The following is a 13644-nucleotide window of genomic DNA, read 5'->3' on the forward strand; positions in this document are numbered from 1 at the left end:
AGAGTAAGAACCACTGCTAACTTACAAAAAAGTACCACTCAGAACGTAAAATAGTTTCATTTCCCGCGTGGTAACGTATGCATTTTGGGCTCTGCTTTTGATTATTTTTCATTAAGTAGTAGTCGAAGATCATCAATAAAATATGGGAGCTTGAAGTTATTTTGTATCTTGCAGGGCAACACAGAGGGAGGCGGGGTAAATAGATATATGTTCGTCGTACAATAAAATACAATATGATAACTGTAATTGTTGAGCTGAGTCTACATCAGCGAACAGTTCGTGAACGCTGTCGTAAATAATGTTTACACACAGCTGGAAAAATTTTACTCAATTTTTCCGCGAACACCAAGAACAGTATTCAAATAGATGCGCGAACAATTTCTAAGAAATTTAATTCATATACTGTTCGCGAACAGTTCGCGACCTTTGGTGTATTCGCAATTTTATAATATTGATACTCTTTGTAACTACAATATAACAAAAAATAATTAAGTATTGTTACTCCACCTCACCTCAATGAAACCTCCCACATAGCACAGAAAAGCCTTAAAAACGTCTTAAAGACATTCAGTAAGGTCCTAAAAGTGTCCAAAAGACGTCTTTGAAACGTAGAAGTTACAAACTAATATGTTTTAGGACATCTTAAAAGATATTCATAAGACATCTTAAAGACGTTCAAATTATGTCTATAAGACGTTCACACAAAAAATAGACATTTTTAAGCATCCATATATTGTGTCTTTAACACATTGACTACCATATCACTCATATACAGGTTATAACTTTGACACCATTGTAAGTCAAATTAATATATACAATTATGAATGGTATTAACAAAAACTTATAGTGAGAGCTAACTAAAGGAGAACATGAATACAGAAATGAATAAATACAGAAATGGATAAATACAGAAATGAATTAAAAATTTGTTTTTCCCAAGATGGAGTCACTGTCAAAGTGATAGAATTTTTAGTGAATTTAGCGTGACAATCAACGTGTTAAGAAGTCTTATGGATATAAATTTCGTAAGTCTTTAAGACGTGCACTGTTGGATGTTTTTAAGACGTCTAAATTATGTCGTCAGACGTTCAGGCATAAAATAGATGTCTTCAAGACGTCGTGTGCTATCTGGGCTGAGATATAATTAATGGAACATTAAATAAGAAAGGACATGTAGCGGCTATTACTAGCAAGTGGAAGGATTTCTAAACAGATTTTTACGTCACAATTCCAACTCCGATCTCCCGTATACGAAATTGGCTTCTACACATACATTTTTATAAGTCAGTGTTCCATCTGAGAATATATCACGGCGAAATAGAAATCGATACGGAAGAATCGATGTATCGATGCAAACAAGCCCTATTTCTAATTTCGATAGGCACAGCACGAATACCTTTGTACCTGCAATCAGCGACAGGAGGAAACGATCTGTTTCTGGACCAGCATCGGGGGAGAAAATGGAAAACCTCGCAAGCCAGAGGTCATATATCTTGACAGGAGGAGGAAAATCCTCAGCAACAACGAGTACATACCTGGATATAAGAGTACATATCCTAGGCAGCAGTCTTCCTCAAGAGTCGCCTGACCCAAGAGGCTGAGAGGAGAGAAACGCTGATCCTTCTTTATTAACCGAGATCCGTTATTGACCAGAAAAAAGCTCAAACATCGTTGGCTCTACCCTAATACAAGCTAAACTGTCTGCTAAATACTTAAGGATTAAGGTTTCCGTTTTAATGTAAATACCAATGAGTCGAGATTCGAAACGGTGTGATAACGACTACGTGTATTTCATGGCTTTGATTTTGTACTTCCCGCGTTACTACGGAATGCAAAAGATTAGAAAATGAATTTCCTATTGCTCTATTAGTCCTCATCATTTCATCGACTTGTAAACAATAACGGACCAATAATCTACTTAATTCTGTACCTATATTGTTAATGAAACGTTGTTTTCATTTTCTATTGACAAAGAATTGTAAAAAGTTAGTATAAAGAAAGTACATCACGATGTAGTAACTTATATAATAGTATGTACTAATTGTTTGTGAAATGTAAGGTGCTTAATTAATTAATCTTCGTGTTCCTATCGTGTGTATTAGTAATCGTGGTAATTCGTATATTTGGAAAATACTAATTTTCATTGGACAAAGATATTTCTTAATTCAGAGTATATTTTCTAGAAAATTGAAACTTCCAGTTTTAGTTATGCTTCGCTGTTTTTATCATTTTGGGCAAAGAATTGTAATTAATGAAATAGTGAATTTCATTTTGTTCTGATTTAGAAAACTCAACTAAACAAAAAACGCTTTACAATTAGATATTACTTTGATCTTTCACCAAGTTGAATTGCGATTGGTTAAAAACTTTTATTCTAAAAATCAAACGAGGATCTTTGGCACCAAATTTGATTTAAATTTTCAGCTGTAACATAATGCGGAGCAAAATACTCTGGGAAAAACAAACGCTTTTTAATACACTAGTTAAGTGTACAGATAAATGTTACTATATTAAATGTAATGAAAAAAATTATTGATAAAATAAGAAATAAGTCTATTATTTGATATTGTACAAAAAACAAAACTATGTGACGATTAATATATAAGAATTCAACGTTTCTGTTCGTATACAAATGCTTCCAAAATTTAACTATACTTTGATATAGGTAATAAATATAAAATTGATTTATACGAAATGTTTTTATAAACCTTAAAAAGTACACGATGTTTTTTTATTTTGAATTGAGCACAATTGAGATTACAGAATCTTTATTCTTTTTGTATGTTTATTATTGAACTCTTAATTTAAAAAAAGATTATTTCAAGAAAGCGATTTATATATGTAAGAAATAAATGGAAAATAGCTGACAAAAAATTGAAAGAACATAATGAATTTTTTCGAAGTCCTAAATTGTAAGAAATTTTATCTCGTTAATATACTCATAACTGACAATAGAATTTCAACTGTAGACGATGAACATTTCATATGTATCAATCTAATGTAAAATGAAAACAGATATACGTATAATACCAGAATGAATACTTAATGTGATATTTCCATCTGTTTTGTATGAAGTATTTCTTCAACATATACGTATGAATAATATGTCCGATTAAACACGATAATTTAAAGAGGATTCAATAGGACTAAACGAGGAACAATAAAATCATTAAATTTGATGAGTTTCATCCTGAATAAAATTTCAATACCGAAAAAAATTCTAATCATTTCAGTTAATCGATATTTTATTTTGTATTGTACCAAATTATAAAGTTCAAACATATACGTAAAACAAATGTAGCATTACTTTGTGCACGAATGTGCTTCGTAAATTAGAAAAATTAAACATAAATTATAAACAAAATATATATGACTTATTAATATCCAGTTTGATACGAAATAGCTGGAACTGCCTCCAAATCAAAATAGTTATTTTTGTCTCTTATCTATTTAAGTAGTTTTTAGCTTTTATAAAAGAAAAATTAGTGGCGAAAAATATGTTTGACTCGAATCAAAATCAAAGTAGTAGTTATAAAGTAAAGAACACAACTATCTTGTAAAAAATCCACTAACATTGAATTACTTGTAAATTTGTAAGAACTGAACAAAACATTTGTAATAACTTATATTCTTGCAAAAAATGTTTTATGGAAATTCCTTAGCAAATATTTATCAAATATTATTTACTTTAATTCGTTTAAACGAAAACTGATCTTCTATCTAATAACTAAATTACTTACGAATAACAAGTAAAACTTGTAACATGAAGAATGCATCAATAAAAATATCTTATTTTTTAAATTGCTATTATTGATATTTTTATTGCAGCATAAGTTGATTCAAATATTATCACAATAATTACTTTGGATAATATTTAAGTTTGGCTTCTCCCTCGGTTAGATTTACTGCTTCCCACAAGCAACATTCAAATGTGGTTGGATCCATTTTATCAGTATAAAGTTTACCCTGAAATGGTACACAATTTTAGATAAACAATGATATTACACACACATCATTGTCCATCGTTTCTTCATACCATTTTATACATACATATTATTGTCACATAAATAACTTTTCAAAAGTAACAGTATTTCACATGATAAAAAGAATCGAGAAGTTTTCTCACGAGCTAACATTGATCGCGCTCTTTTTTGAATTCTAGAATAGACGCGTGTGCGCGCATGCGTACAAGCACATGAATAAACGAATTCGATTTCCTTCGACACGAAAAATTTGCAAACTTTCACTTACACCACAGTTTACAAATATTACAAATAAAAAATATTAAATTTTCCAATTTATATAGTAAAATATGATAATACTAATAAAACGACTTACTTGTAAATGATCAAATTCGTGTTGAACGATTCTAGCTGACCATCCTTTCCCCTGCCAAGTAAATGCGTCACCCAATCGATTCAAAGCTTTGATCTCAACTTCTTTTGCCCTTGTCACTTGCCCTCTAAAACCAGCAACACTACCGCATATCTCGAAACTCGTAACTTCTGCCGAAGGTTTGATCTCCATTTTGGGATTAATGAAAAATGTTAACGGAATAGCTTCGATTTCGAATATCTCCCGTTCCTTCGGAGAGAATTTCTTTAATTCCTTTTCTGTTAGTTCCACAGCAAAGACCTGCCACGAAAGACCGATTTGTGGCGCTGCTAGTCCTACCATCTCGTATTTTCTTAGTACTTTACACAAATGTTCAAGTGCCTGTAACAGCGTATTTAATTTGATTCTATAACATGAATTGGTAGGTATATAATTTAGATAAATATAACGAAATTTCATGCCAAGTAGTTATATAAAATTACATTTTCTATATTTCAAACAATTTTAATATTGTCGTATGATTTAAAAAGAAAACAAGTAATAGTATCCTAATTATACATGCAGAATTGGTCAATGATATAAAAGAAGGAAAGATTGAAATTTGAAATTCTATGGTGTCTTTCTATACATACGAATAAATATTGAACTTTAAGTTGTATAGAGACAAGAAATATTTCATTATTTAGATTAAATATAACGAAAGATATCACGAAAATACAAGAAAAAAAAGTATACCTTTTGAAACTCCTTTGTCTGTATCGTATTCGGATCTACTGGTGTCGCTTTCGTCCGTAAGACAGGGTCACCAACTTGACAAATATGATCATAAGGAGGATGTGGAAATTCGGAACGAAAACGGTTAATGAAAGCTTGCTTTACTCCTCTCATGGTTATAGATCGCACACTATTTTTCGTTATATTTACTAGACATCGATTAATTAGAGTACCGCATTTAAATGTTGTGACGATCATTACTGGAAAATATTTGGGAAACTTCTGAGATTTAATAAATGTGTTTGGCTATTGCAAAGATTGTGAATATGTTGGCAATGGTTTCAGTACGAACATGGTACCTACTTTGGCGCGAAAATATGATTATACAAAATCTTCTATACGGAAATAAAATGAAATAATGTTCGCTTTTTTTCATAAGATCCGCAATAATATTTGAAAATAACTGCAATTTTAATACAGTATTAATCGAATGTACATATGTGCAACTATCTTATAACGTAGAAAGCAAATTTTTAGTTGCTTGAGTAAAATAAAAAATTGTACATATTGAAAATATATACATCTTTTATATTTTATCTTTATAATTTATTTATTTTTGTAAGTTTCATATCTGTTACTCAAATTAAATATTTATAAATTTAAAAAGTTTTAGAGTTTTTGTGCTTCAAATACGTATTTTATTACATTTCCTATTATATTTATAAATTTAAAAATCGTCGAATTTCATTCGATATAATTTTATTGTGCAATACCCTAATTTCGAAATCACAGATTATCTTTTCATGTTATCGTTCCATTACTTGCATATAAATTTAAAAAAATAAGAATATCAGAATATTAATTGCAATATTCCCTAACCTATGTAATCAAGTATTCTGTCATACCCAGTGAATTTGTAACATTTTATTATATCAACGCGTAACATTCCATTATTAACCTATAGAACCGTTGTGGAATAAATAATAATTTACGAAAATGGTAATACAATTTAAATATAAGTTCTACTATAAGTACTAAAATTATACATATATGTAATAAAATTAAAAATAATATTTTCTTGTTATTAGATAAAAAATGGGACATTGAAATTCAATTATGTAGGTATTAGTTCAATTGTTACAATTAGATTTTTGTCAACACAAGCTCCTGGTGCAGGTAAGAATATATATGTGAAGTTGAATCAAAATCCAAAGCCAGTCATAATACCACCAGAACCAATGCCATCGATACCATTTCCTACTGCACCAAGTCCCACACAAAACCCTATAGTAGAAATACCAGGTTTTTACAAAGAAGAAATTATTTATTTCACTTTAATGTATTACATTCAATTAGAAACAATGATCTTAAGAAAATTATTTTAGTAGTAGTCAACATTTTTGTAGTTAATAATTTAATACTTATAAAATAAAAATGAATTTCCATGTTTTATATTAGCAGTATAGTAGTCTTCTAAATTTAGGCCCTATTGTTGAACCTACCCTTCCACAATCTCAACCTCAATCTCCACTTGAATCAGAGCCTAAACCACCTATCGAAATTCCAGTACCTAATAAATTTACAGCACCAGGCAAAGATATGCAAAGAACTATAGAAGATGATGTACTAATTAAAGATGTATGTATATTTATACATTGTTATAATACCAATAATTATATGAAACAAATATTTAGTTATTAATTAATGCTCTTTTTAAATAAGATTGAGAATAAGGGTATTATAACATTAAATCGCCCAAAAGCTCTGAATGCTTTAAATTTGTCAATGGTTGAAAAAATATATTCAGCACTTAAGAAATGGGAATCATCGAAAAAAGTAGTAATAATAGAAGGCTCAGGGGAAAAGGCATTTTGTGCTGGTGGTGATGTTAAGTCCATTGTTGTTGCTTTAAGAAAAAATGATGATAAAACATTGGGTGAAACATTTTTTAGGAATGAATATGTGTTAGTAGTAAAAATTATTTTATGGCAAATTATGTATTCTATGTATCAATATATACATGTATAAGTATTGTATAATTTAATATTTTCATGTATCAATATAGCATGAATCACTTAATTGGTACATATAAAATACCATATGTGGCATTAATAAATGGAATAACTATGGGTGGTGGAGTTGGATTATCTGTTCATGGTAAATATAGGATTGCAACAGAAAAAACTTTATTTGCAATGCCAGAAACAGCAATAGGATTATTTCCTGATGTTGGTGGATCATACTTTCTGCCTAGATTACAGGGCAAGTTGGGACTTTACCTTGGGTTAACTGGAGATCGATTGAAAGGTATGAAAGATTATTAGAATTAGTAATTTAGACATATACAGCACTTTATATTAATTTCATATTGTATTAAAGGTATTGACGTGTTACTTGCTGGTATTGCAACTCACTTTGTTCCTTCTGAAAAGATACCAGATTTAAAGCAAGATTTGCTGACCTCTGAGCTGCCTGATGTTAAAGAAGTTCTAAGTAAATATCATTCTCAGAATTTAAATCAGGAATTTTGTCTAGCACCATTTATGAATCAAATTAATAAGTGTTTCTCTGCATCTTCTATTGAAGAAATAATAGAAAGGTAAACTAATTCCCACAAGTAATTTAATAGAACTACAAATACGGCAGTTTAAAAATATTTATCTAATACTGCATTTTAATCAAGACTAAAGGAAGATAATTCAGAATGGGCTAAGAAAACAGTGGAAACATTGCTGAAAGTATCTCCCACGTCTCTTAAAATTACTATGAATGCTATTCAAAAAGGAAGCACTCTTAGTTTAGCAGATTGTTTAAAGATGGAATACAGACTAGCATGTACGGCTTTGAGCAAAACTAGCGATTTTTGTGAAGGTACTTTGTTCAAACATAAGTCTATTCTATACTAAACATTGTTTATATTACCCTTTCAATTTTAATTGTAATAGGTGTAAGAGCTTTGCTGATTGACAAAGATCAAAAGCCTGCATGGAATCCAAAAAGCTTAAGTGAAGTAACAGATGTTTACTTAAATCAACGATTTGCAAAACAACCACATGAAAAAGAATTACAACTTTGAAGCTATGTTAAAATATTGTAATGTTTTATATTTTTTTAAATCAAATACTTTAGATATGTTTTTTTAATATATTCTTGTTGATAGTCTTTTATTACATTGAATAAACTTTATACTTAATATTTTAATGTAATTTTAATTCGTATTCAAATATTCATAAGGAATTAAAATGGCGTATAAGAATTCACATGGAATATAAAACAACATACTTTATTTACGCAAAATAACGGGAAAACTACCGTAAGTACTTACAATTACCGCATTGACACATAAAAAAATTCAAAATTTCGATTTTGATATTATTTTTCTAAAACCAACCCTATCTTTATAAACACTTGTACAATAAATCTACATAATTTATGTATAACTAGTTACAATTTGATTTAATATTTACGTTAGTTTATAAGAATCTATTACTGACGGTTAAAAAATTTGCTGCCAAAGTGTAAGCACAGTAGCTACATAATAAAATATGCTTATTTTCACGTTTTTTAAGAGTCATACTGATATAACCATAAAACCAATAATAACTTAATAATCAACAAAAATTTATAAAGAAATGATTATATATAATTCTTTTTAATATAAGAAAATATTTTTCTTTTATAATAGCAAAATGTAAAGTCCAATTCATTCACTACTGTTATTAAAATTTTTTTTTTAAATAAAGGAAATAACATTAGTATTAACAGATACATAAGCAAATATCCGTTCTTATTATTTAATAGTAATGCATATGTGCAAAACGTTTGGAATAAAAGTAATATCATAAAAAATAATTTTATAAACCATTTGGAATTCTTAAATAGTTTATTATTTTATTTATCAAAATGTTTATATCATTTTTCGGTATGTCAAGTACTTCCATAATATGGTTTGCAAAATGATAGGTGTTCACAGAACTTGTATGGAATTTAAAACTCTCATGTAGAAGATTGCTGTAGGCTTCACACATTAAAATGAAAAAAATTAATCAGTCCTATCACGTATTTATGTCGTGTTTTTAAGATATCAACTTCTGTACTTATTTGCACTGTTCTGAACCTGTACTGCAGTTCGTTTCTTGGTATTCCTTTCCTACTGCACGATTCACATAAAGGATAATATACCTCTGGTATTGACAGTCAGTACAATTCAGTGAAAGGGAAATGTAATGAATTGCTGAGAATCGGAGCATTTAAATTGTTATATGCATTCAGTCAATGTACTGAGCAAGCCAGCGGAAGCCCTCACCATACCCTTGTCTTTTCAGCACTGAACACATAAATAATTCCAGTGGACGACCAGGTATCTCGCTGCGAGAAATTTTTCCCTAGAATTCATATATTTAATGTTATTTACAGATAATTGAGAAAAGATAATATCTTATACTATCTCCGTACCTTTCCTGTTGTTTGTCCATAAAGATTAAAGTAATTTCTGAGTTCATCCTCTGATGCTGCACCTGGTTTATCAATTTTATTACCTAGCACTAAAACTGGACATGCACTAAGCTGTTCATCAGTTAAGAGTGCATCAAATTCAGCTTTCGACTCTGGTAGTCTTGATCTATCACTTGCATCAACAAGGAATACTATTGCATCTACTGCAGGGAAATAATCTTTCCAGACTCTTCGTGCTATAATAAATCGTTAACAAATATTAGAAACATAATACAAGGGAACTTATTTAGGAATTAATACATAAATAACAAAATAATTACCCTGAGGATGCCCTCCAAGATCAAATGTCGTAAACCTCATGTTGCCAATAGAAAGTTCTTCTGATGCTGAAGCATAAAAATATGTATGTAACAATCTCACTACTGATAAATTATTAATACCAATAAATGATTAGAAATATTAATTACTTGGATGTAATGTAGGTACATGTTGAGCTAGTCGATCATCTTTCAACATGTGAAGTAATGTAGTTTTGCCTGCATTGTCTAGACCAAGAAACAGGAGTTTACCACTTTTCTTCCAAAGCCCTAAGGAAAAAAAAATACAAATTATATTAAATTATTACATTTTATAAGAACAAAATAAAATGAACTACAGAATATTTAAATATTCTAAATATCATTTTTTTAAGACAAAAGTAAAAAAATATATACAATTTAAAAAATCATAAAAAATACACCCACCAAGGTAATGTAAAACTCCTGCAAACCAGTCCCAAATGAACATATTTGTAGATATGAATGGATGTCACGTCCACTATGTACTAACTACAGAATGACTCTGCAACAGTGACGAGTTGACAAGATTTTCGTCTGCAAGTAATCGTACTATACTATAAAATAGTGTGTGACTTTTCTTAAACCTATTGTAAATTTAATGCATTCCAAGACGTACTTTTATGATTTATATTGCAACGATATGTATATTACAGCAGAACAGACAATAACAATGAGTGTTAATATTTGTTTCGAATAAACAAGGAATCGGAGCAGCTTGTTACTCTGGGGTCAAGAATGATACACAGCATATGATCGGTAGATAATTGCGATTAGAATGCGACGGACTCACCAAATCTCGCCCACTAATAACAGTATTACAATTTATCGTGCACCACCACCGAAATACGCAAAATTGCAAGCGGGTCAAAAAAGCGTTCGCATGGTACATTTACATAAAACCTATTTACTTTGTCACTGGGCTAACGTACCAAACACGGAAAAATACGCGGAGATTCACGAGACGAAGAAAAAGGACTTTTCCTCCTACTGAAATCGCAGCTTGAGCGAGCTTAGTTGGCTGGCAGTTGGCACTGATGACGTCTACTTCCGTCAGCCATATTGTCTGAATAGTGCTGTTTCATAAGCGCGGATTTTAAGGTCAATTATTTCTAATTTTATTCAGCTCTTAACGCTGCTACACCTTACACGTGTCAATATTGGAATTTCTTTTCTTTCTTTACTCAAATCAATCTATTATAATTCCAAAATGGAATGCAGCTACGATGTAACAGATAACACATGACTCCATTTTTTCAGAATTGGTATTAAAAAATATAATTCTATCTATGTAATAATTAAAATGTTTTAATGTTAAGATGTATTTGGGCTTTTTGTATGTATCAAATATAAAAATTATGACTGGTATCCCTAGACATATTTAATTCGGTAACTCCATAGATCGATTTCTATATCCTCTTCGTAGTTGTTTAATGGAAAACTGTGATCATGTCGACAGGTGATTTTTTTTGTATATATTTTTTGATAATAATTAATTTTTCTGATAATAACATATAGTTTATGAGGGATAATGTTTGTGCTTATTTGGTTTGTTATACACATTGTGTCATAGAACTTTTCACATGGTATTTATATGAACCGTGTCTCTAACCTCAAAGGAAACCTACAATAATATTTCTTATCTTATATTATATTGTTAGATCTTTGGGAATGTTCAATAACTTTTATTTGTATAATTTTTTGACATTAGAACTGCCCGTAGATATGGAGCAATTTGTAAAATGTGCTAAAAAGAAATTGAAGTTTGTCATCTGTTTTTGTTAGTAAATATTTTGATGTACACATTAATTAAATATTTATAGGATGGTTGATAAATAGTTTTCGTTCAACATATAACCATGTCACAGGACACAATGTACCTTCTTCTTTATTTATGCAAATACGAAATTATGCAGCTAGAAAAGGTACAAGGGAGAAGGCGAAGAAAAAGAAAGTTAAGATAGTAGTACAAAAGGTTGGATTTATCCCACATGATCAAAGAGCTGATAAGAAGTAAGTACACAAGATTATTAAACTAAAACAATATATATTAATCTGAAATAATTGTATAACTTTATAAATTAGGGCTAATGTAATACGTAAAATATCTCCTATACATACAATAGATGATAGTTACAAGGAGAAAGCATTAGACAATGTATGGATAGTAAAGTATCATCAATGTCCAGTCTATTCTTTTAAAGAAGCTATAGAATGTCATCGTGAGACACATCATCCAACTATGTATAATAAACCAAATGCACATGTTCAAGCATGTTTTGACTTAAACATGCAGGTAAGAAATCATGATTTTATAATTATGCAAATATGTTATTAGTTTAGATTTCAAATACCTATTCAAAAAATATCTTCTGCTTAATTTTCATAACAGCGTGAGAAGAAAACTAAGTTCCTTGAAAAATTTACGAGGATAGTAGAAACACCGCATCCATTTCAATATCATGATGATAGAACAATATTAGCTTTTTGTAAAAAACGAGAAGATCAGTTTGAAGCTAAAGAAAGTGGAGCCAGTTTTACTGGTGGTGTTGAACTGATTAAGCAGATTCAAGTAAGTTGAAATAAACATGTAGTTATGTTAGATTATTATAAGACATTCTTTTATGCACAAGTAATTTAATATTAATTATTATAGGCTGGAGATTTTCCTCATAGAGAATATGATTATGTCATAGCTCATACAGATATTTTGGCTGACTTATTGTTAATTAGAGGATTATTAAAAAAGAGATTTCCAAATGTGAAAACAGGTAAATAAACTATAATCATTCAGTGTTTTTGATAAATGCTAAATTGTAATATAATTTGTTTCAGGTAATTTGGGTACGGATATGAAAAAACTTGTAGCAAAATTTAAACAGGGAATTGTATATAAGGCAGAACCACTCAGTGATTTTAAAGAATTTGGTCTAATTAATGCAACGTTTGGCACGGTAAAATTCACTTTCATTATAATATAGGTTATATAAAATTCGTTATAATATTTTTAAATTTCATGAAAAACACTATTTCATTATTAGCTTAATATGGATATAAAACATCTGGAAGAAAACTTCGTCGCACTTCTTAACGACGTTCAATCAATGAAGCCCAGGAAAGATGGGGATTTTATCTTGAGGTATTTGTTTTACTTTATATTCGTACATCATACTACAAAACTATTTTTATAGTACATACTGCATAACGAAATGTTTAGGGTGCAAATTCAGAGTCCACCGTCACCCGAGCTTCTAAAACTTGATTTCAAAGAATACTTTTCAGACGAAAACAGCGAAATGGAAGAAGATGAGGAAGATTCTAGTGCAGTTATTGCGTCGCATTAAATGTTTAATAAACAAATAAACCATAATTACGACTTCAAATCAAATGTCTTTTATTCCACCCCTGTCATTTATTAGTTGTTCAAGTACATCGCGTATTAACATTTTCATGAAGCACCTTGTACACCCCTTTCAAATGAATCGTTTCATAAAATTATCGTATTATCGTACAATTTAATTTTTTCACTGTATAAATTAAGAAACAGATTGAAGATTAAAATTGACAATTCTCGTTGACGCGAATAGAATACCGTGTTCACAATTTGCGGTTCGTTAGCTAGGCTGCAATAACAGGCCGGCTGCGCAACTAAAAGACTGCTCAGTCCAAGAGCACGGAAGATGAAAGAACGAGTCGAAGCCAAGTGAAGCAAAGGAAAAGAGAATGGAGAATGGTGAGCGGTCGTGGTGGTGAGTCCGGTGGAGGGGCGATGGCTCACCTACCTGCCGGTCGAGAGCTCAGTCGG

At 30.2% G+C, this 13644-nt stretch overlaps 5 protein-coding genes across 17 annotated transcripts in view; 3 read left to right on the top strand and 2 right to left on the bottom strand.

Annotated features, from left to right (window-relative positions):
• LOC143183609 (tachykinin-like peptides receptor 99D) overlaps positions 1-2058 on the top strand; it is a 28180-nt gene extending 26122 nt beyond the window's left edge. Inside the window, exon 6 of one of the 3 annotated variants that reach the window (XM_076385234.1) lies at positions 1447-2058. In XM_076385234.1, the coding sequence (XP_076241349.1) occupies positions 1447-1601 (155 nt within the window). In that variant the 3' untranslated portion in view covers positions 1602-2058. Of the gene's footprint in view, positions 1-1381 lie in introns of all 3 variants that reach the window. The other 2 variants (XM_076385235.1, XM_076385237.1) reach the window with 2 other exon arrangements.
• A 1463-nt stretch (positions 2059-3521) lies between these two features.
• On the bottom strand, positions 3522-5350 carry LOC143183259 (peptide deformylase, mitochondrial). Its single transcript, XM_076384772.1, has 3 exons — positions 5071-5350; positions 4339-4716; positions 3522-3966 (listed from the first exon to the last, which is right to left on the bottom strand). The coding sequence occupies exons 1-3, from the start codon at positions 5305-5307 to the stop codon at positions 3859-3861; spliced, it is 723 nt and encodes a 240-aa protein (XP_076240887.1). The 5' UTR covers positions 5308-5350; the 3' UTR covers positions 3522-3858.
• Positions 5351-5854: 504 nt separating this feature from the next.
• Hibch (3-hydroxyisobutyryl-CoA hydrolase) lies at positions 5855-8308 on the top strand. Of its 4 annotated transcripts, none has more exons than XM_076386067.1 (8): positions 5855-6048; positions 6138-6351; positions 6533-6687; positions 6772-7013; positions 7115-7356; positions 7429-7648; positions 7733-7920; positions 7995-8308. In XM_076386067.1, exons 1-8 carry the CDS (start codon positions 6046-6048, stop codon positions 8123-8125), a joined length of 1395 nt encoding a protein of 464 aa, XP_076242182.1. In that variant the 5' UTR covers positions 5855-6045; the 3' UTR covers positions 8126-8308. The 4 variants fall into 4 exon arrangements, with proteins under 4 accessions (XP_076242182.1, XP_076242179.1, XP_076242180.1 ...); XM_076386064.1 differs by having other exon boundaries at positions 6138-6225; positions 6590-6687; XM_076386065.1 differs by having other exon boundaries at positions 6138-6225; positions 6617-6687.
• A 612-nt stretch (positions 8309-8920) lies between these two features.
• Sar1 (Secretion-associated Ras-related 1) lies at positions 8921-13640 on the bottom strand. 8 transcript variants are annotated; one of them, XM_076386077.1, is made up of 6 exons: positions 13622-13640; positions 10248-10344; positions 9972-10091; positions 9825-9890; positions 9505-9740; positions 8921-9434 (listed from the first exon to the last, which is right to left on the bottom strand). In XM_076386077.1, exons 2-6 carry the CDS (start codon positions 10288-10290, stop codon positions 9318-9320), a joined length of 582 nt encoding a protein of 193 aa, XP_076242192.1. In that variant the 5' UTR covers positions 10291-10344; positions 13622-13640; the 3' UTR covers positions 8921-9317. The 8 variants fall into 8 exon arrangements, with proteins under 8 accessions (XP_076242192.1, XP_076242189.1, XP_076242186.1 ...); XM_076386074.1 differs by having other exon boundaries at positions 10248-10376; XM_076386071.1 differs by lacking the exon at positions 13622-13640 and adding an exon at positions 10772-10908 and having other exon boundaries at positions 10248-10376.
• On the top strand, positions 11171-13227 carry Mrpl1 (mitochondrial ribosomal protein L1). The gene is made up of 8 exons (XM_076386069.1): positions 11171-11298; positions 11663-11852; positions 11925-12135; positions 12232-12411; positions 12496-12610; positions 12675-12793; positions 12881-12978; positions 13057-13227. The coding sequence occupies exons 1-8, from the start codon at positions 11289-11291 to the stop codon at positions 13181-13183; spliced, it is 1050 nt and encodes a 349-aa protein (XP_076242184.1). The 5' UTR covers positions 11171-11288; the 3' UTR covers positions 13184-13227.
• Positions 13641-13644: the final 4 nt, after the last annotated feature.

This window comes from Calliopsis andreniformis, chromosome 9 (genome assembly GCF_051401765.1).
Source record: "Calliopsis andreniformis isolate RMS-2024a chromosome 9, iyCalAndr_principal, whole genome shotgun sequence".
In the NCBI taxonomy this organism is placed as follows: Eukaryota; Metazoa; Arthropoda; class Insecta; order Hymenoptera; family Andrenidae; genus Calliopsis; species Calliopsis andreniformis.